This window comes from Hyperolius riggenbachi, chromosome 2 (genome assembly GCF_040937935.1).
Source record: "Hyperolius riggenbachi isolate aHypRig1 chromosome 2, aHypRig1.pri, whole genome shotgun sequence".
NCBI classification, from domain to species: Eukaryota; Metazoa; Chordata; class Amphibia; order Anura; family Hyperoliidae; genus Hyperolius; species Hyperolius riggenbachi.
This window is the reverse complement of record NC_090647.1, coordinates 270612665-270636444: the sequence shown is the minus strand read 5'-3', so window position 1 is coordinate 270636444 and position 23780 is coordinate 270612665. Positions and strand designations below refer to the sequence as shown.

The window sequence follows — 23780 nt, the reverse complement described above, 5'->3', positions numbered from 1 at the left end:
AGAATGAAGCCACTACAGCGTGCAGGACCTGCCGGCAAGAGAGTATTTGTATCCCACCGCTGCAATCCCACCCCCTCTATACTGTGGGCACCTAACCGGCCTACACTTATCCCTGGCTACCTATGCTGCAGGAACCTATCCTGGCTACACCTATCCCTAGCTACTTATGCTGCGGCCACCTATCCTGCCTACACCTATCCCTGGCTACCTATGCTGCGGCCACCTACTACTCGCTACACCTATCCCTGGCTACCTATGCTGCGGCTACCTACTACTGGCTAAACCCATCCCGGGCTACCTATGCTGCGGCCAACTACTACTGGCTACACTTATGCCTGGCTACCTATGCTGTGGCCATCTACTACTGGCTAAATCCATCCCTGGCTACCTATGCTGCAGCCACCTATTACTGGCTCAAAATTTCATAGCAGCTCCACAGATTGTGAAATCTATTCACAATCTGTTTGCAGTAAAGGCAGCCATACGATCCCTCTCTGATCAGATTCGATCAGAGAGGGATCTATCAGTTGGTCGATCTGATGGCAAAAAAAAAAAAAAAAATCGACCAGTGTATGGCCACCTTTTAAAGAGAGTGAAGCGAGAATAAATCTCGCTTCAGACCTTAGATAGCAGGGGCATGTGTGCCCATGCTAAAACGCCGCTATCCCGCGGCTTAACGGGGGTCCCTTCACCCCCAAATCCCCTCCGTGCAGCGGGGATCTCTTCCGCATTGAGGCAGGGCTAACCGCCGCAGCCCTGCCTCACGCGCGTCTATCAGACGCGTACCTCCGCGCCTCTCCCCCGCCCCTCTGTCTTCCTTCACTGAGAGGGGCGGGGAGAGGCGGCAATGCGCCGCTGATAGACGCGACTGGAGGCAGGGCTGCGGCCGTTAGCCCTGCCTCCAGGAGGAGCAAAATCCACAACCAAGTTGGTCGTGGATTTTGCAGGGGGGGGGGGAATTTGGGGGTGAAGGGACCCCCGTTTAGCCGCGGGATAGCAGCGTTTTAGCAGGGGCACACATGCCCCTGCTAACTATGAGCTCTGAAGCGAGATTTATTCTCGCTTCAGAGTCTCTTTAAGCGCAGCCACCATTTCCCCTGCGCTATGTCAGTGCAGAGATTGCAGCCAGAGATACGGGCTTCCGTGCGCATTTGGAAGCACATATGACGTGGTAACATGCAAGAATGGCAGAAGGGCAGACAGCCCTTCTGCCGTTCACATCAAATGCGATGCGATACGATGTACTATGATGTTGCATGCATTCTGTCCGCAAGCACAGAGCTGACCCATTCAGTCAATGGATGGGATCAGCAGTGCGGCGGGTAACAGCGCAGATGGCGTGCGATCATACGCGTTGCATTCCAATGACACGGCCATCTGCGTTGCATAGATGTGAACGAGGCCTAAAACCAGTCCTTGGTAAGAGTACTTGTAGAAGGTACAGAGAAGAACAAAACATCTATCAGGCCCTAGGCAATGTAGCTGTGGGTACATGTTAGAGTGATGTGCAGGTACTCTGCAGGCGAATGAGGGGATTCTTCCTCCATTACACTTCATGTACAATCTGAACCAGGTTTATGGGTGATAGACAACACCTCGGTGTTCAATGTGCACAACAATCTCAGTGGATTCCCTGCAGCTCTGTGGGGAGTGCATATGTAGAGTATAGTACTACCGTGTAACTTCAAGTAGACCTGTGACAGATGAAAGTTTTATACATACATACATACATGGGGCTTCCTCCAGCCCCCTTCAGTCTAATCAGTCCCTTGCTGTCGTCCTCCGCCACCTGGCTCTTTTATGGGTCCAGGTACTTGAGCCAGTCGGGCGTAGTGCGAATGCACACACTTCGCTGCCAGGAACGTACTTACACCTGCGCTGCACTATTGCGCAGATGCAGAACGCTTCTGGCTGTGGATTCGGCACACGGCCAGACAGCGCTGACTGGTTGAATTACCGGGACTCATAGTAGAAGATCCAGGTGGTGGTGGAGGACAGCGAGGGACTGATTGGCCTGAAGGGGGCTGGAAGAAGCCCCAGGTATGTATAAAATTTTTCTTTTCATGTGTCTTAGGTACCCTTAAGTCACCAAACCAAATGTTAACATATCAAATTATTTGATTTCATGAGCAAAAGGAGTGCATAAATCAGCATCAACGCAGAATTATTTGCATCTCATTGACCATCTCTATTAGTGACACAGCTATACATCAGGCTTTATTCTTACAGCATAGATGTTATTTAGTATATATAAAGATTCCTGTGTACACATCATATATACTGTACAGTCACAATCAGATATGTATATCTGACTTTAAAATTACGGGGACTGCTTTATTGAAGCAGCACAAGTAACTATTTTTGATTGGTTTATTTCATTTTTGTGGGCTAAGCACAGCTATTACTGTATATATAATTTATGACTATTATCTGAGAAATAGAACATTTTATCATATTTTCTATTTTAATTACAGTTACAAATTCATTAGGAGTCGGAGCCAGTGCATTTTTTCCCCAACTCCAGGTACCCAAAAATTGCTCCAACTCCTCGACTCCAACTCCACAGCCCTATCTGCTGTAGCCCACTGTAAAAACCTGTTTAGTAGAAGTCCAACCATTTCCTACGTGACATTTCAGGAGTCACTGAAATAAAAAAATAAATAAAAAGCCACAACAACCTTTGGTCTCTATTTTAACCACTTCCGGATTCCGGGTGGTTTGGCTGATCTGTGCTGCGGGGGCTCTTCAGCCCGCAGCACAGATCAGAAATCAGGCAGGGCGATCAGACTTCCCCCCCTTTTTTCCCCACTGGGGGGGGGGGGGGGGGATGTCCTGCTGGGGGGGGTCTGATCGCCGCCGCGCTGCTGTGCCTAGCGGCGGGGGGGGGGGGCTCCTCAAAGCCCCCCTCCGCAGCACTAGTCCTCCCTCTGCCTCCTTCCCTCCCTCTCTCGTCCCGTGTGCGGCGCAGGACGGAAAGCCGTCCTGCGCCGGATAGGATAGGCTTTAGCCTATCAGATGCCCACGATCCCCGGCCAATCAGAGGCTGGGGATCGCCGACCTCCTCTACGGCGCTGCTGCGCAGCAGCGCCGTATATATGTAAACACCGCGGAAGATCTTCCCCGCGTGTTTACATTTACCCTGCGAGCCGCGATCGGCGGCTCGCAGGGTGTTCACGGAGACACCCTCCGGGAACTGACATGGAACGGCCGCTCATTCGAGCGGCCGTTTCCATGCAATCCACTTCAGGATTCAGGGGCGTAGTTAAGCGCAGGGCTGTGGAGTCGGTCCAAAAATCCACCGACTCCGACTCCTCAGTTTAGGATTCCACCGACTCCGACAATTTGCATATTACAATTTTGTTGATTAAAAGTATGTAACATGAAATTCGTCTCTTAACTGCCAACGCTTAGGAATTTTACAAGACAACTGAAGTGAGAAGGATATGTAGACTACTATATTTATTCCCTTTAGACTAAAACTAGTCCTTGGTAAGAGTACTTGTAAAAGGTACAAACCGGAACAAAGAACATCTATCAGGCCCTAGGCAATGTAAGTGTGGGTACATGTAAGAATGATGTGCAGGTACTCTGCAGGGGAATGAGGAGATTGTAAACAGACAACACCTCTGTGTTCAATGTGGACAGCATTCTCAGTGGATTCCTGCAGCTCTGTGGGAAGTGCATATGTAGAGTATAGTACTACTGTGTAACAAAGTAAACCTGAGACAGATGAAATTAAAGTTTTATACATACCTGGGGCTTCCTCCAGCCGCCTTCAGGATAATCAGTCCCTGTATGTCCTCCTCCACCACCTGGATCTTCTGCTATGAGTCCAGGTACTTGAGCCAGTCAGGCGTAGTGCGCATGCACACACTCCGCCGCCAGGAGCATACTACACCTGTGCAGCACTATTGCGCAGGTGCAGAATGTTCCTGGCTGTGGGAGCGGCATGCGGCCGGACAGCGCTGACTGGCTGAATTACCAGGACTCATAGCAGAAGATCCGGGTGGTGGAGGACAGCGAGGGACTGATTAGCCTGAAGGGGGTTGGAGGAAGCCCCAGGTATGTATAAAACTTTACTTTTCATCCGTTTCAGTTACCCTTTAATTTGTAGTCACCAAACCAAATTTTAATAACATATCACATTATTTGATTTCATCAGCAAAGGGAGTGCATACATTTGCATAAATCAGCATCAATGCAGAATTATTTCCATCTCGTTGACCATCTCTATTAGTGACACAGCTACACATCAGGCTTTATTCTTACAGCATAGATGTTATTTAGTATATATAAGAGATTCCTGTGTACACATCATATATACAGTCACAATCAGATATGTATATCTGACCTTAAAAATACGGGGACTGCTTTATTGAAGCAGCACAAGTAACTAATTTTGACTGGTTTATTTCATTTTTGTGGACTAAGCACAGCTATTACTGTATATATACTGTATATATACACATTATTTTTAATGACTATTATCTGAGAAAGAACATTTTATCATATTTTCTATTTTAATTACAGTTACAAATTCATTAGGAGTCGGAGTCGGTGCATTTTTTCCCGACTACGACTCCAGGCACCCAAAATTGCCCGACTCCGACTCCACAGCCCTGGTTAAGCGTACGCAGAATCCTGAAGTGGTTAATCAATTTTTCGCCTTATCAAGCAAGCTGGTCACATGGCCGATTGATTTTCAAGTCCCAGTTGAAAAAACTCAAAAGAAGTAATCTTATGGTTAAAAACACCAATGTTTCATTAAAATCACTTCCAACGCCTAATAAGATGCACCAGCATCAAGAAACTGCACTGACACAATTACTTGCTGTAACAGGATCAAGTAATGTGGATGGCCCATACAGGGGAATCATGGCACAGTTTTCTCCAAAGTGGTCAGCCGCGTGCTAGTCAGCGGGAGACCTAGGAGGACTTGTCAAAGTGTCCAGCTCTTCAAACAGAGAGGCAAATGGTTGCAGATAAGTGCAGTACAGTAATGTGCTTGTGCAGACACCACCCTCTATGATTTCTAGATTTCACATAGGGAATAGTAATACTTTCACCCCCACTATTCAGCCCAATAGAACGCTCCAAGTTGTAGAGGGTGATTGGAGAACTGTTAACTGCTCCCTATGAAACTTTCTTGCTGTATTACAAACCATACTAGCTCCCAATATTCATACAGTCTTGCTTCCTGTACCTTGAAATATTTAAAGTGTATCTTATTTAGAGCTACTGTCTTTGTTTTTAGCCTTATAGCAAGACCATGGAGCATGAGGTTTCATATGCCCAGTTAAATGGATGCTGGTTCTGTCATATTTCTTACCACCTCAGTACGGTATCTATACTAAGCATTCATTTTATGCTGTACTAAATCATACAATTAGATATGGAAAGATCTCCTTGTAAGATATACACATGTAGGCCTAGGTGGATTATTCAACGATATGGAATTCCAATTGAAAGTGGGGGATGAACTGCAACAAATTTTGTCCCCTCTTCAGCAAGGCTGGACCAGTCTAAGGCCCAGTGCACACAAAAAACCTCTAGCAGATCCGCAAAACGCTAGAGGTTTTTGAAGCAGATTTCAGAGCGATTCTAGGCATGTTTAGAGAGGTTTTCTAAACATGCCTAGCCTTTTTTTGGAGCATTTTGTGTAGCAGATTACAAATATTGTTACAGTACAGCTGTTACTGAACAGCTTCTGTAACAAAAACACCTGGAAAACCGCTCTGATCTAGCTTTTTTAGACCTATTTTCCACTTTCCTATACTTTAACACTTTAACATTGAGGCAGAAACGCCTCAGAAATCTAAAAAATGCTGCAGCCCCCGAGTTTGCGTTTGTGGAAAAAACGACCCGCTCTGGTGTGCACCATCCCATTCACTTTCATTAGCCAAGCGGTTTTCCCCCTGCAAGCGTTTTAAAAAACGCTTCAGAACCGTTTGTGTGCACCAGTCCTCGCAGAGATCCTCTAGATGCCCAGCATCTCCTCACTCCCCACCACATGTGCGTGATGCCATCTCATGCATCACGCTGTGAACAAACTGGGTCTAACAGATCCTGAACACTTGCTTTGTTAATCTGCACTTTCACTGACCCAGGTCAATAAGTACTAGTCAACTTTAGGGGGCCCAGCAGGAAACCTTATAGGGAACAGTTCTTCTATCCCAGCACAAAGCGTTGTGATTGGACGAATAGTTTGCTACAACCTATCTGAAACCTAGAGGTTTGAGAGGGTGCTGTCTGCCCAATCATGTTAGCAGAATTTCCCTATGAGGTTTCCTGCTTGGTGCCCTAAAGAAGGCTAGTGCCAGTAGAGCAAAGTAGCACAGCAAGCACTGACAAACGATAGAGGCAGCTGCTGATCAGCCCCGGCAGGCTTTTTTTTTTTTTGCAATTAAAACAAAGTGTTTATATAGTGCTGATATCTTACGCAACGCTGTACATAGTCTTTTCACTTAACCGTCTCTTGGAGGGGCACACAATCTTATACCTACCATAGGCATGTCTATGTATGTATAATGTAGCGTATGTATCATAGTGTAGTGCCAAATGGGGGGGGGGGGGAGAAGAGTCAAAAAACAAACAAAACAAAAAAAAAAAAACTTTTTGCTGAAATGTCAGTATTATTTAAAAACAAAAAAACAAAAAAAAACACAACTAAAATAGCAGCAGCAAATACCACCAAAAGAATGCTCTATTTGAAAAAAGGAAATTTGGTAAGAGTCATTTGGGTGCCAAGTTGTATGGCCAAGCAATAAATAAAAATAAGTTGTGAAGTGCGGAATTGTAAAAAATTCCGCACTTCACTAGGGGTTATAAACCTCTGGGGCTCAAGGAAGTAGTGTTGTCCGGATCATGAACGATTCGGATCTTTGATCCGAATCTCTTTTGTGAGTCGAATCATCCAAATCATCAAAATGAGTGATTCGGATCGCAAAGGGGGTGGGGCCAGGAGCAGCACACCCCCCTCTCAGCGGGCAGCGGGGTCCTGGAAGCAGAGCAGAGATGGATCGCTCTGTTGGAGGGGAGCCAGCCTTGCAGGGACAGGTAGATCAGAGAGAGGGGACATGGGTGCCACTGCCAGATATGTGTAGAGCACACGTACTGGCTATAATGTGCTGCTCATTATAGGCTGTCTGTTCCGTAGTTGTGCAGTGAACAAATTGGAAACTTTTGGCACAGCTCAGTAACTTTGCAGCCAGTGTGCTGGGCTAAGACAGGGCAGGCACTGTGATTGCTGTACAATATGATCCTCCTGCACTGCTCTAAACAGCTGCACTTCACTTCTGGGAATACTTTGAGGAATGCTTTCTTTCACTGTGCAACGTTTGCATTGAAAGTATACAGATGAACATATAGGTGAAATATATGTAAATTGTAAAGCATATGATTTCAGCATGTGGGTATTGTGTGCAAAGAAACATTTCTGCTCTCTGCCCGTCCCTCTTCCCTTCTCTGTCCACTCCCTGCCCTCTGTCCATCTTCTCCCCTTCTCTGTGTCCACCCCCCTCCCCTTCTCTGTCCACCGCATGGAAAGTCCTGTCCTGCTAGTCATTTCACCCCCGAATGCTTCCATAGTAAAATGATCCGAAATTCGGATCTAAGATCCGGATCTTTTCAATGATCCGATTCGAATCATCCGGATCATTGAAAAGATCCGAACTTCGCATCTCTACAAGGAAGTTAACATAGAAAGCAAAACAAAAGTACTGTTGACTTATCCCCACATTCCTTAACGTTGTGATACAGGGTATAAACCCTCCTGAGATTCTTTTTTTTTTTTTTTTTTTTTTTTAGCAGATGGCCTAGAGGTCAGCCTGTTCTTGTCATTACAGAGAGGAACTCTACGTGTAGAACTCAGTACACCTAGTTGTGCACTGCTAAGCAAGTGTCAACTTCCAGTTCTTGCGTAATTCTATACCTACAATAAGACTAGCTCCAAACGTTAGCTGCTGCCCTGCCTTTGCCAATACCGATATAAATTGATCAGGCTGCAATAACAGAGAACATGAGCAGCGTGTTCAAAATGCATCACTCCTATTGGCCCTAAGTAGAAATGTAGCAAGTCTAGGCACCAGGGCGTGATAATGCATAGGGCAGATCGGGCACACAGGCAGGCATTGTGGCGGTACCTGGGCACTGGTGGAGAAGCCCCGGAGGAGGCCGGAGGCGGCAGGTCTGGCCAGACGGGAGAACATGACAGCGGAGCAGCACGAGCACACACAGACCAGCAGTGACTCCAACGACCTCCAGCAGCAGCAGCAGAGACAGACAGAACGAAGGGGCGGAGTCTATACCAACGTCTGACGTCACCCGTGACCTTTCTCTGGCGTGTGAAAGATAAATGAGAATATTGCACATGCGCGATGAGCTACGATGACGCTTTGGAAGATAGTTAGAATTATCATAATGCATATGTGCCACATATATTGTTATTGAACTTATAAAGCATTATGTTTACAGTAGTGGTTTTATCGTTTTGTTAGACCTTTCCGGCAGGCGAAGCCCGGGATAAAATGGCCGCATGGGTTTCCTAATCATGCCTTGATTCGGTTCTAAAATATCTATTATGTTTGTATTGTATAATAAATGCGAAATGAATGTACCGTATTGATGAAAACTACAGCAAATGTTATTGGATACAGCGGTCTGTGGTACTTAGCATTCTAATATGTCTGCAGCAATCAGTGTCCGCTAAGGCTAGAAGGAGGAGTAACAGGACAATCTCCGTCTTTCCTAGTTACCAGCAGAGCGTCCATAGCAACTCAGGACGGTCTGCAGAGCCCCTCGGTGTGCTGCGAGGACTGCAGGTAATAATAACAACGATAATACCTGGCCTCCTCCTGGTCGTCTGCTCATAACCTATAACTCTAGGTCATCTGCACTGATCAGTAACATTTGAAATATGATGTGAATACACAGTGGTTGTGAAAGGAGCTAATTATGGAGTATAAGGACTGTATTCAATTACCAGAAAAGCTCTTATATACAAAATACAGCTTTATTTCAATAATGCAAAACATAGTAAACCAGACACATCATTAAAAACCACAAGGGATGGCCAACCCGCCACACATCCCGCACATAAACATACACTGCCTGCCCTAGCCTGACAGTGACCGGTTACATCAGACATGGAAAAAGCTCCAAAGATGCAAAAGTACAGAGATGGACTGAAACTCAACTCCTCAAAGGGGCAATGTCATATTCTGCAGCAAACGTTCCACTGCCCATAAGCAGCCAGAATAAACAAGCAAGAAATTGTTGGCTCACACAAATTGCAGTTGCAGCTAAGCTAAGTAGTGCAGGTTAGTTGTAAGATACAAACTAGTATAGATAGCACATAGGCAAGGTATTTGATCACCTTCCATTGCATCTTCTCTTAAAAGCAGGCACTTGTTGTAACAGCATCTAGAACTGTGGATGGCCCATCTAGAGGAATCACAGGGCAGTTTAGTCCACAGTGGTCAGTTGCATGCTAGTCAGCGGGATACCTAGGTGGACTTGTCAACAAAGTGCCTAGCTCTTTAAACAGTCAGGGAGGCACATGGTTGCAGTACAGACAGGCCATCAGAGTGGCAGCAGATGCCAAACAATAACAGTCTCTTCTGCAAAAGAGGAAAAATTACCAGTGTAAAATGTACAGTATAGTGTGTTTTACACTTGAACAACTGAAAAAAGTGATTGTAAAGCATGTTCTTATAGATATTACTTTCATTAACACAATATAGTGGTTTTTTTTAGAGTTTAATACCACTTTAAAGTGTACACGAGCTGAAATGATTCAACCAAAGCACAAATACACATATTTGCATGCAGATTTTTTGAGCAATTGTGGTTGTGTCAAAAGTAGAGGGAGGGACATAAAATCACTAACACATTTCTCAGTGAAAACGCCAGAAAACTGCAATTGCTGAGTTTTTGCGATTGCCTTTTGCAATTTGTAGTATGAACAAGCCCTAAGAAGCTGAGGTTTCAAAGCCACCGTGACCTATTTATCAAAGCAGTGTTAGGAATTACAACATCAGCTAGCAGCTAGCGGGAGCGAACAGTATAATGTCCACTCTGATGGTATGCAGTGATGCGGCTGGAGCCCAGGGCAGATGCTCTTCCCCATAGGCTTTATGGGGGAACGCATCCCCCTGGCTTGGGATTATTAAGGACTGCACAGAAGTGCGGTCCGCTTACTGCCACGGAACCCGCGTGACAAGTGTGAATGGCTCCTATGCATAACATAAGAGCTGTTCACTCGCCACTTAGTAATGAACAGAGAACGGAAAAAAAAGTCTGTTCTCCGCTTAAGTGGAAATAGAGCCTCATTCCACAGACTGGATGGATATCGCACATCTGCAGATATTTTGACAGACCTACAGAGCAGTGTCATAGGAAACCTCCAGCCTAAACACAGCTATGTCTGTGTAATACAAATACTTGGAATATATATTCATCTGTACACATCTTTCTTCTCCGTTTAACCTTTTTTAATTCTTGTGTCTTTAATATTCTACTTTGTACTTTTTATCTAGACTGCAGCCCACCATCCCCTGTCCATCCTTGTCACATCCAACCTCAGGACTGATCAGGCACCCCCTTCATAATATATTTAAATTTCCTATCAAACATCTTTATTGAAAGTGAAGATAAACAGTACATACTGGTTGAAGCTTCACTTCAGTCATAACAGTGGGGTACTGAAGTGAAGAGTAAATATCAATTGAGTAAATGATAGGATATGCAAAGTACCGTATATATTTGCATATAAGCTGACCCGTGTATAAGCCACTCCGATTCGCTCCACTGATTCGCATATAAGTCGAGGGGGTAACTTTTCAGCACATTTTTTGTACTGAAAAATTAGGCTTATACGCAAGTATATATAGAAAATACAATCCTAAAATTATACAAAATAACCAGGAAGATAGAAAAGTATAGACGAGGTCACGAACATACAAATTCTCTAAAAAATTTTGCATCCAAAAGGAAAAAAAAAAAAAAAACAGAGAGTGTCAAATCTGGATACGTAGGAGTAAATGAAAGCCATACGTAGAAATGACTGGAGGCATTGGGGAGCCTTCACGTGGCGCTCCTGGATAGAGATGTCGGCGAACCCCTCACCCTGTACTACTTCCGGGTCGCTATGACCCGGAGTAGTACGGCTGCGCTGGGCCGGCGCTGCGCATCCTTGATCGCGCGCCTGTTGCCGGGCACTTTCTGCGCATGTGCGTGACGTCATGAGTGATGTCACGCTCATGTGCCCAGCAACAGGCACCCGATCAAAGACGCGCACCGCCGGCCCAGCGCAGCCTTACTACTCCGGGTCATAGCGACCCGGAAGTAGCGCAGGCCCATAGAGATTCGCTGGCAACAGGCCCATAGAGATTCGCTGGCGAACGGTTCGCTCGCATCTCTACTCCTGGATAGTGCTAAATGCTAATGCAGCACGAAGTAATCCCCGCAGGGCAACCGCATTGCGGTATTCGTTTTAGACCCTGCACATTTTGGTATGCGAAAGCAAATGCATGTTTGCGTTAGCAATGTCTCCTGATTAGCCAATTAGGCTAAATTTGCAAAGCCAGATTTGTCAGGTTTTAACTTGGTGTTTAATGCACACATACAATTCTCTGCTGTAGTGTTTATACATAGAAATGAGCCAAGGTTCCCATATTTTAGAAGAGGTAATAAAGTTGTCCTGGATACAACTCGGATATTCATTTTGGCAAATGTAGTTAATTTTGGCTACAATTTGGTTCCAAACTAGTTTTTTAGAAATCCATTTGGCTCCTATGGGTAACTGCTGAGGCAAACTTATAAAGTAATTTATTTTCCATTTGGGATAATGTATCAATTTTCGCATTAAGAAGCGTGTTAACTGGACATGGGCTGATAGATGTATTAAATAAAAGACTAACCATTCTATACAATCTAGACCAGGGCTGGGCAAACTTTATGCGGCCTGGTACGCATGCTGTGGACCGCTGGCTGCATTCCTTAAATTCCAAACCCCTCCCTCCCTGCAGAGTTGCGATTCCCGTGTTGCGTTTCGATGGCAACAGAATGTCATATGACGTAACGTCGGGACCGTGCCAGCGCATTATACGCTGGCTGGCAGCGAGTAGTACTCTGTCACAATCCGATGTTACAACATGTTACATCCTGTTGCCATGGAGACACTACACGGGAATCAGTGAGTGAGGTGAGTTTCAACCCCCGTTGCCCGTTTGCAACTCTGCAGGGAGGGAGGGGGGAAGGAGAGGAATCCAGCCGCCTGTCGGTGGGCCGGGGTAACAGCACACGGCTGCCGTATCTAGCCCGCAGGCCATAGTTTGCCCAGCGCTGTTCTAGAGTCGAACATTTCACCTTAAAGTGGACCCAAATTAAAAATACAAGATTTCAGAAATGAAACCTATTTTCTAAATTATAATAATAAATAGCAGCCTTTTTTCAGCTGCATGATGACAAATATAAAATATTTTACATTTATTGGAGAAACCCCTCCCTTCCTTTCAAATTGCCGGGACAGAATCTGGCAAAATGCTGGAGTAGATGGTGTCCAGCAAAGGAGGAATTGCTAATGGCTGCCACCTGTATAACCCTAGTTATGCAAAAAGAAGGGTGAAAAGCATGCACTGAAATGCTCATAGGCTTGAAGGAGTGTTTATTTATATTTGTATGTGTCAGAGTGGTGCAACTAAATATTATGAATTAAAAAAATGTTTGGTTTGGGTCCGCTTTAACAATCAGGCAAGGCCCCTGTTTAACAGATGATCACTTCAGCCATTACTAGCAGCAAAATGATGTGTAGGAAACAGTGAATTCCCGAACAGACATTGTAGGTCATACTAGGATGCAAAGTCTGTCACTGGTGTGTACAGTATGAGCTTTGTTTGGTGATAAATACATCTAAAATGATGTTTTTAGGTAATATACAGTGGTGTGAAAAACTATTTGCCCCCTTCCTGATTTCTTATTCTTTTGCATGTTTGTCACACTTAAATGTTTCTGCTCATCAAAAACCGTTAACCATTAGTTAAAGATAACATAATTGAACACAAAATGCAGTTTTAAATGATGATTTTTATTATTTAGTGAGAAAAAAAAACTCAAAACCTACATGGAATCAATATAATGTTGCGCCTATTCAGACAGCAGCAGTAACTGTAAAGGGATCCCACTTCCTCAAAATGTATAAGAGCATAAACAAACAGGCTGCGCTTGTCAAATGGAATACAAATCTTTGATGGTTTTTATTATTTAGTGAGAAATAAAACTCAAAACCTACATGGCCCTGTGTGAAAAAGAAATTGCCCCCTGAACCTAATAACTGGTTGGGCCACCCTTAGCAGCAATAACTGCAATCAAGCGTTTGCGATAACTTGCAACAAGTCTTTTACAGCGCTCTGGAGGAATTTTGGCCCACTCATCTTTGCAGAATTGTTGTAATTCAGCTTTATTTGAGGGTTTTCTAGCATGAACTGCCTTTTTAAGGTCATGCCACAACATCTCAATAGGATTCAGGTCAGGACTTTGACTAGGCCACTCCAAAGTCTTCATTTTGTTTTTCTTCAGCCATTCAGAGGTGGATTTGCTGGTGTCTTTTGGGTCATTGTCCTGCTGCAGCACCCAAGATCGCTTCAGCTTGAGTTGACGAACAGATGGCCGGACATTCTCCTTCAGGATTTTTTGGTAGACAGTAGAATTCATGGTTCCATCTATCACAGCAAGCCTTCCAGGTCCTGAAGCAGCAAAACAACCCCAGACCATCACACTACCACCACCATATTTTACTGTTGGTATGATGTTCTTTTGCTGAAATGCTGTGTTACTTCTACGGCAGATTTAACAGGACACGCACCTTCCAAAAAGTTCAACTTTTGTCTCGGCGGTCCACAAGGCATTTTCCCACAAGTCTTGGCAATCATTGATATGTTTTTTAGCAAAATTGAGACGAGCCTTAAAGGACTTACGAGGCGAATTTTAGAAAAAATGTTAGTTACCTTATTGCAATATCAGACCTCAGGGCAGACGATCAGTGCTTCCCCTGTCAGTTTCAGGCGCTCTGTTATCTAAATCCAGGATTCATTACAGGCCCCGACCCTCTGCAGGGTCGCCTGAACTGATGAGATAAGAATTGCCGCTTTAAACAGCAATGTGAGTTACACTCGTGGCCGCCACATAGCGGCTCCCTCCCCCGCTGTGAGCCGCTGCTAGGAGGGAGCCGCTGCTAGGAGGGAGCCGCTGCTATAGTAGGCAGCCCTGCCGGTATCATCCATTCACACGCCGCAGCCTCCCTTCCCCGACCTGCCGAGCCGCCAGCACATCTACCCCCTTTTGCGGAGGAATTCTGGACATGCGGTCACTGAAGAAGAGCCGCTGGCTCATATTGAGCAGAGAGTCACTGAGGAGCCGCTGGTGAGCCGGCTCACGTACGAGCGGAGTGCGGATAACAAAGAACCGCTGGTGAATCTGATTCACCAGCGGTTCTTTGTTATCCGCACTCCGCTCGTACGTGAGCCGGCTCACCAGCGGCTCCTCAGTGACTCTCTGCTCAATATGAGCCAGCGGCTCTTCTTCAGTGACTGCATGTCCAGAATTCCTCCGCAAAAGGGGGTAGATGTGCTGGCTGCTCGGCGGGTCGGGGAAGGGAGGCTGCGGCGTGTGAATGGATGATACCAGCAGGGCTGCCTACTATAGCAGCGGCTCCCTCCTAGCAGCGGCTCACAGCGGGGGAGGGAGCCGCTATGTGGCGGCCACGAGTGTAACTCACATTGCTGTTTAAAGCGGCAATTCTTATCTCATCAGTTCAGGCGACCCTGCAGAGGGTCGGGGCCTGTAATGAATCCTGGATTTAGATAACAGAGTGCCTGAAACTGACAGGGGAAGCACTGATCGTCTGCCCTGAGGTCTGATATTGCAATAAGGTAACTAACATTTTTTCTAAAATTCGCCTCGTAAGTCCTTTAACCACCCTGGCGTTCTGATTAAATCGCCAGGGTGGCTGCGGGAGGGTTTTTTTTTAATAAAAAAAAAACTATTTCATGCAGCCAACTGAAAGTTGGCTGCATGAAAGCCCACTAGAGGGCGCTCCGGAGGCGATCTTCTGATCGCCTCCGGCGGCAAGAAATAACACGGAAGGCCGCAATGAGCGGCCCTCCGTGTTTCGCTTCCCTCGTCGCCATGGCGACGAGCGGAGTGACGTCATGGACGTCAGCCGACGTCCTGACGTCTGCCGCCTCCGATCCAGCCCTTAGCGCTGGCCGGAACTGTTTGTTCCGGCTACGCTGGGCTCGGGCGGCTGGGGGGACCCTCTTTCGCCGCTGCACGCGGCGGATCGCCGCGCTGCAGCGGCGATCAGGCAGCACACGCGGCTGGCAAAGTGCCGGCTGCGTGTGCTGCACTTTATTTGGTGAAAATCGGCCCAGCAGGGCCTGAGCGGCAGCCTCTGGCGGTGTTGGACGAGCTGAGCTCGTCCAGACCGCTCAGCAGGTTAAGGTTCTTTTTGCTTAAAAGTGGTTTGCGCCTTGGATATCTGCCATGCAGGCCGTTTTTGCCCAGTCTCTTTCTTATGGTGGAGTTGTGAACACTGACCTTAATTGAGGCAAGTGAGGCCTGCAGTTCTTTAGATGTTGTCCTGGGGTCTTTTGTGGCCTCTCGGATGAGTTTTCTCTGCGCTCTTGGGGTAATTTTGGTCGGCCAGCCACTCTTGGGAAGGTTCATCACTGTTCCATGTTTTTGCCATTTGTGGATAATGGCTCTCACTGTGGTTCGCTGGAGTCCCAAAGCTTTAGAAATGACTTTATAACCTTTACCAGACTGATAGATCTCAATTACAGTACTTTTGTTCTCATTTGTTCCTGAATTTCTTTGGATTTTGGCATGATGTCTAGCTTTTGAGGTGCTTTTGGTCTACTTCTCTGTGTCAGCTCCTATTTAAGTGATTTCTTGATTGAAACAGGTGTGGCAGTAATCAGGCCTGGGGGTGACTACAGAAATTGAACTCAGGTGTGATAAACCACAGTTAGGTTATTTTTTAACAAGGGGGGCAATCACTTTTTCACACAGGGCCATGTAGGTTTTGAGTTTTTTTTCCTCAATAAATAATAAAAACCATCATTTAAAACTGCATTTTGTGTTCAATTATGTTATCTTTGACTAATAGTTAACGGTTTTTGATGAGCAGAAACATTTAAGTGTGACAAACATGCAAAAGAATAAGAAATCAGGAAGGGGGCAAATAGTTTTTCACACCACTGTACTTGTGTTAAACACATTCATAATGTGTGCCCAGTAGCTTTAAAGTACATGAATAAAATCCCAGTTTGACTATACCTGAACAGAGAGTAATTTTCAGTCGATTGTGCTGTTATGGTCATTTCACACCAAACCATTTCATACCTTCACATTCATTTTATTGAAGTTGACCATTAAAAAAAATTCTTTAAGATAACAATAAAATATTAGTTGAACATTTCAGTCTAGTCTTTAGCTATACAGCTAATACAGATAAATTATATATGCTCAGCGCAGAGTCCAAAAACAAAAGACGAGTCTTCAGCAAAGGATAAAAGCAGGCAAATCTCCACCACAATAAATATTGGGTTCACGGCACAGCTCTGCAATCATGGATACCCAAAAAAGGAAAGAGGCTTACCAGCTGGTGACAACCCACATTATAAGGTTGTATCAACGCTTTGGTAGGACATCAGGAAGCAACAGTCTGTCCAGGATCCACCAATTCAGCAATGATTCCTCTCACGAATGGATATCAGTAAACATCATAAAAAACAAACAAACGGCAACTCTAAGTGTAAACCGTTTAATATAGAGTTTTCATAGTAAAAACAGCTTAAAAATAGCATAAAAATAGCATAAAAACAAAACTTACATATGGGGCCCATGCAATGGGAACCCCGAGAAAGTTGCACGCGTGTATGGGTCAGCGGTAAAGGACAGTATGAAGGTGCCGCCTGTCTCCTTCCCAGCTATTTTTAAGCTGTTTTTACTATGAAAACTCTATATTAAACGGTTTACACTTAGAGTTGCCGTTTGTTTGTTTTTTATGATGTTTACTGATATCCATTCGTGAGAGGAATCATTGCTGAATTGGTGGATCCTGGACAGACTGTTGCTTCCTGATGTCCTACCAAAGCGTTGATACAACCTTATAATGTGGGTTGTCACCAGCTGGTAAGCCTCTTTCCTTTTTTGGGTATCCATGATTGCAGAGCTGTGCCGTGAACCCAATATTTATTGTGGTGGAGATTTGACTGCTTTTATCCTTTGCTGAAGACTCGTCTTTTGTTTTTGGACTCTGCGCTGAGCATATATAATTTATCTGTTTGTGAACTCTGGACATCGTTCTTCTCTCAGCAGCGGCCACTTTGTTTCCTTGGCGCTGATACACATATGTATACAGCTAATACAACTCCAAATGACATTTGCAAGTGGGGCTGAATAAATCCTAAAATAAAATAAGAAATTCAGCTAATACCCTGCTGGCTAATATGGCACTAATCTTTGTAGACATGTACTAAACTTTATGTTTCTTGTCCTGTCTCTGTTCATTCAGGCAGTTTACCTAATGTAATACTGACACCACTTAAAGCTAAGCTGAACTGTCAAAATAAACATACACATGTTATACTTACCTCCTATGTAGTCTACTCATCAACCTCTTTCTCCTCTCCTGCATCCTGTTTGTTCACTGTGATTGATGGAATTCTCCGTCCTCCATTTTAAAATGGTGATGACCCCGTAAAAGCTTACGGGTCAGCACTCCATTAAGCTGTAATATCGCTCACTTAGGACATAGGGAAACATGGATATTACCTTACACATCAGTTGTCCTATCCTATACCGGTAGTTGTCCTATGTATAACTGACAGCAACTGATATAATGGAACAAGGCCTAAGGCTTCCACTTCTCACTAGATCCAATCGGAATTGTAAGGACACGTTAGAAGAAAATTGCGAGCTTCTAAGATTAACTTACAATGAGGTAAGTATTTAATATTAATTTGCAGGTATGTCTTTATTTTAAATAATTTTACTTGATTCAGGTTCCCTTTAACACTTTAATTTTTGTTCCAGGAACATGAGTGAATTGGTGCTGTGCTCATCAACTGAATTATACAACATCTTGAACCAATCAGCCAAGTTATCTAGACTTGCTGAACCAAATTACCTGTGTCTTTTGGGTACGTATGTGACAACATTACACTGAGGCGATCACCTCTGGATATGATGTACATTAACTGTACATATTATTGTGCATTATTTCTTGTAGATGCCCGTTCTAAACGAGAGTATAATGAAAGTCACATTGTAACTGCAAGAAGTGTGAAGCAGGTATTTAAAAAACAAAGTTATTTACTAAGCATTCTAATGCTTGCACTGCAAACTTTCTACAACAGATCCAACACAGCCTAAGGGTGCCCATACATTCGTCGATTTTTGTGGGCCAATCAGCCAATCGTTGAAGCCAAACGTGCTGTAACATGGTCACCCCATGAATCTTGCGATCGATTTCCAGCTTTTCCAGGGATCGATTTCCAGCTGAAATTAGTCTAATGTATGAATCGGCATGGTGGAAAATTTCAATCGGGCAATGGCAGTATTCAATTCCATGACAACAGACAGGCCACCGGCCGTTGTCTACCCCCCCCCCCCCCCCCATGTATGTATCACCCCCCATGTATGTATCACCCCCCTTGTCCATGTGCAGTGTTAAAGGCTCATCTGTCATGCCACGGTGTGGTCCATTCCTACAGTCATTAAATTAAACTCATCTGTAGGGATGGTCAATGCAATGCAAACAATTCCTAGTTGATATATGATTATGCAAATTATTTATGTAGCTTGGACCAATTGAATCATGCCAAGGTGGGATTTAATTGGTCCATTTTCAAGGTGTGTGCAAAATTGGTATAATCCTGCATCATCTCAGAACTATTCACTTCTCATTGACCATCCCTGCTGATATGATGTTAGGTGGCAAAAGTATCCATCACACATCTAATTCATATTAGACCATAGTGAACATTGCTGAAAGGTTAGTCATTTAGGCTGGGACTTGTTAAATTCGAAAGATTTTCATTAAAACTCACAATCAATGTAAGCCAAGATGCTTGTTCATATATTTATTTTTCAGACATCCTTTTTATTGGCAGTCAAAAGAAAGTCACATTTTGCCCTTTTTAAACCTGCTACATGTAGGTAGGTGAATAGTGCCCATCCCACCAACCCCCCCCCCCCCCCCCCTATACACAAGAATTCCATCACCAACTAATAAGTCCGCCTAGGGCAGTGATGGCTAACCTTGGCACTCCAGCTGTGGTGGAAATACAAGTCCCTTGAGGGATTGCAATACTCTGACAGCTCTAAGCATAACTCAGGGAGGCAGAGGTATGATGGGATTTGTAGTTTTGACACAGCTGGAGTGCCAAGGTTAGCCATCACTGGCCTAGGGAGTCTGGTCAGCCCAAGTGGTTGCCGACGTATAGGTGGGCGGGTGTGTGACGTCACCCACCCACAGAGGACGGAGCATGGAACCAGTGGCAGACACCGACAGGTAAAGTATACTACATGGGGCAGACGTTACATTAGTTGGTACAGCGTCAGGGATGGCAGATGCGGTGTCACAAGGCCAATTCCTGAGAGGTTTCATGCTGTAATCGATTGGGAATCGGCTTGCAGTGTATGGGCAGGCAACAGATCTCTCTTCGATCATATTTGATCAGAGAGAGATCTGTCTCTTCGTCTATCTGCCCATACATTGTCTGATCTATGGACATCTTAACCATTTCAGCCGCGCCGACGTGAGCTTCACGTCCACAGCGGCAGCAGCTAGAGCAGCAGGGACGCGCTAGTCATGTCCCTGCAGTTTGGGGGGTCTGCAGGTGATCGTGCGGGCAAATGCCCGCGATCGCGCTGCTGCTAGCAGGGGGGATTGGCTGCAGGGGACCCTGTGCCAATCCGAGCATGTCCGCTGAGAATAAACACTGTTTTTGTTCAAAAACAGTGTTTATTCTGTAAATGGAGTCGCCGCTGATTTCCGCCGGTAGTAAAACATACCTACTGACTTTGGGTAATAAAAATACATTATTATCTATGTCAAGAGGGAATATAATTAATAAATAATGGGCTAAAAATTAGTGATGGATGTAAAACTGAAAGAATGCACCTTTATTTCCAATTAAAATATTGTCACCATACATTACACTAGGGGTATAATTTTAACGTTGCAATAACCGGGACAAATGGCCAAATAAAATGTGTGGATTTTAATTATGGTAGCATAAATTATTTTAAAAACTGTAATGGCTGAAAACTGAAAAATAATGAATTTTTTTCATTTTTTTTCTTATTATTCCCATTATAATGCATTTAGAATAAAATAATTCTTAGCATAATTTACCACCCAAAGAAAGCCTAATTGGTGGCAGAAAAAACAAGGTATAGATCATTTCACTGTGATAAGTAGTGATCAAGTTATTGGGGAATGAATAGGAGTAGCGTCCATAAGGTGACAAATACCCGTGGGCTGAAATGGTTAAAGGTACATACATCAAGTGATTTTGGTGGCTTATCAACTATTAGACTGATCTTTATCTGATCGAATCTGCTCAGAGAGAGATTTGTTGGCCGCCGCAAACCGCTGATCGATTTTAGCATGAAATCTTTTGTCAATCGGCCTCGTGATGCTGCCTCGTCGCTTTATGGCCGCTGTCCCTCCTAATGTATCTGAACCCTCCTAGTGCCCCTGCATGTATTCTTTACCTGTCTGGTGTCCGCCTCTGTGTCCGGTCTCCTCTTCCAGTTTAGCGATCCACATGGTTGCCAGTGTACTGCATGTGCAACTCAAACTCCACCTTGGACCTCAATAACGTGCTATACCTGGGTTAGGTAGCAATAGCCGGTGCTCTGTTCCTGCAGGTACACCACTCCTGCAAAACAGTTTACTTCAATCGGTAGGAAAAAGGCATTCCACAGGCTTCAAACGTGTGTTTGTGATTTATTGAGAACACACACTAGATGTGACGGGTACATTGGTCCTTCCTCAGGTGACCCGAGGAAGGGTCAGTGTACCCGTAACATGTACTGCATGTGCGCCCTGAGTGCAATATGCTGGCAACCAAGTGGGGTGCGAATCAAAAAGAGGAGTGCGGACATCGGACAGGTAAAGTATTAATGCAGGGGCACCAGGGGCTACATGTACAATAGGGGGGACAGTGGCCGGGTGTTTCCATTGCATGCATTGTTCGCCATTTTCGCTTGCCGTTACCATCGCACACCTGATTGAGCATATCAGCCCGAGATTTTCCAGCATGTCTGATTATTACATGGGACCAATTTTGGCCCGAAAATTGGTAGCATCGTCAATCGGACATGCTTTTGGCGGCACCAATTTTCATCCATTTCAATAATAATCAAATCATGAAATCTATAGATGTATGGCCACCTTTACTTTTTTAACAATCAATTACTGTAGCATGATACATTTTATATTCAATTAAGCCTCATTGCTTTTGTTTATAAAAAAAAAGATCCATACTTTGGTTCGGCCTGCAGGTTGAATACGTCTCCAGCCCTCCTCGGTCAGCCTTCTGAAGTACTTGTGTGCCCGAGAACTTCTGAAGACAAATGGATCCCTACTGTACATGTGCAAGTCCGCACTCGCGCAATACGGATACACACGTCTTTAAAAGCACTTGGGACACAATAGGGGGATGAGTGCCCCTTATTGTGAATAAAACTGAAAGTACTCCTTGACATCTGTTTATTTCATAGTAAAGTAGTTGTGAATAAATACTTTTTAAACATTCCTCTGTTTTTAATTAACTAAAATATGTGTACTGGTTATGTGTGAGTTATTTCGTTAATCCTCAAATGTACTGTAAACAGATTGATTATTGCAAATTCAAGGACCCCCTAAACTCATCTCAAGTACCCCCAGGGGTACATGTACCATGTGTTGAGAGGCTAGGTTGTATTCTAATGTAGAAAAACATTGAAATTTGTGTTACCGATATTTAAAATCAAATGAAATATGTAAAGTCAGGAAGAGAACAAATACTGGTAGTTCTGTATAGTGTGAGTGCAGTGTCTATTTCTGAAGCAATGTACATCTGAAGGACAAATGTAAAGCATTTAGCCAGTAATAACCGGTCAATACTCTGTTACTATTCCAGCTCAGTAGCATTCCAGATTATTCCTTTCATCATCTTACTCCTCTCAAATACCCGACGTCTTGCATGTTATGCAATAAACAAATTAAATAAACAATGTCCTAAAAAAATGTCAGGATATGTAGCATATCTAAACTCGGGGAACCAACCAGGGGGAATGCGTTACTGGATCTGATCATTTCTAATAGACCAGATAATGTATCAAATGTGCAGGTTCAAGAACATTTGGGAAATAGTGATCACAACATGATAACGTTTGATCTGGTGACTGATAGGCCACGGGGCAGCGGGACCACTAAAACTATGAATTTTAGAAAAGCAAAGTTCAATCAAATTAGGCAGGCACTAAGTTTGGTGAACTGGGATAATGTACTACAAGGGGAGGACACTGAAGGGAAATGGCAAGCTTTTAAACTTATTCTCAATCAATATTGTAGTATGTATATCCCATATGGAAACAAAATGTCTAGGAATAAAAAAAGATCTCTATGGATGAATAGAAAGGTTAGGGGTAAAATGAAGAGGAAAAAGAATGCCTATAAGGTCCTAAAACAGGAGGGGACCGAGGCTGCACTAAGAAATTATAAGGAGTGCAATAAAAATTGTAAAAAAGAAAATCAAATCGCTAGGGATATCAAATCTAACCCGAAAAAGTTTTACAAGTACATCAACTCTAAAAAAAGAAAGGTTGACTGTATAGGACTCCTAAAGGATGAGGGTGGGAACTCAATGGTGGATGACCAAGGTAAGGTAGAGTTATTAAATGCTTTCTTTGCTTCTGTCTTCACAAAGGAAACAGCACTGTTGCAAATTACAGAGGCAGAAGAGTCCCAATCTTCTAACTGTAATATTAAATACTTAACACAGGAAGAAGTGAAGGCAAGACTAAATAAATTAAAAATAGACAAGGCACCTGGCCCGGATGGCATGCATCCTCGGGTCCTAAGGGGATTAAGTTCAGTTATAGATAAACCTTTATCTTATCTTTTGTGACTCTCTTTCAACTGGCAGAGTCCCAGTGGATTGGCGTACAGCCCACGTTTTCCCATTATTTAAGAAGGGCAAAAATCAGATCCAGGAAATTATAGACCTGTAAGCTTAACATCAGTTGTATGCAAACTATTTGAGGGGTTACTAAGAGATACTATACATGACTTCATAGTAGAAAATAATCTTATTTCTCAGCATCAACATGGGTTTACTAAAGACAGGTCCTGTTTGACTAACATGCTCAGATTTTATGAGGTAGTGAACACTAATATGGATATTGGGAATGCTGTAGATGTGATATACTTGGACTTTGCAAAGGCCTTCGACACTGTTCCCCACAAAAGTCTGGTGCAAAAGTTGAGGATGCAAGGACTGGGGAAGAGTCTGTGTGCATGGATAGGGAACTGGCTAATGGACAGAAAACAAAGAGTTGTGGTCAATGGATCGTACTCAAAATGGGAGACTGTTAGCAGTGGGGTCCCACAGGGGTCTGTACTGGGTCCAGTGCTCTTCAATTTATTTATTAATGACCTAGTAGATGCAGTAGTGAGCAATGTTGCTATTTTGCAGATGATACAAAATTGTGCAGAATCATCA

At 44.2% G+C, this 23780-nt stretch overlaps 2 protein-coding genes across 3 annotated transcripts in view; one reads left to right on the top strand and one right to left on the bottom strand.

The window, feature by feature from the left end:
* The window catches only part of MDH2 (malate dehydrogenase 2), a 51638-nt gene extending 43349 nt beyond the window's left edge, over positions 1-8289 (bottom strand). The window contains exon 1 of the mRNA XM_068268667.1: positions 8142-8289. Coding sequence (XP_068124768.1) covers positions 8142-8207 — 66 coding nt within the window. The 5' untranslated portion in view covers positions 8208-8289. The remainder of the gene's footprint in view (positions 1-8141) is intronic.
* Positions 8290-8385: 96 nt separating this feature from the next.
* STYXL1 (serine/threonine/tyrosine interacting like 1) overlaps positions 8386-23780 on the top strand; it is a 47565-nt gene continuing 32170 nt past the window's right edge. Inside the window, exons 1-4 of one of the 2 annotated variants that reach the window (XM_068268665.1) lie at positions 8386-8403; positions 8750-8819; positions 18097-18203; positions 18293-18354. In XM_068268665.1, the coding sequence (XP_068124766.1) occupies positions 18101-18203; positions 18293-18354 (165 nt within the window). In that variant the 5' untranslated portion in view covers positions 8386-8403; positions 8750-8819; positions 18097-18100. Of the gene's footprint in view, positions 8404-8749; positions 8820-17951; positions 18005-18096; positions 18204-18292; positions 18355-23780 lie in introns of those variants that run through there. The other variant, XM_068268666.1, reaches the window with a different exon arrangement.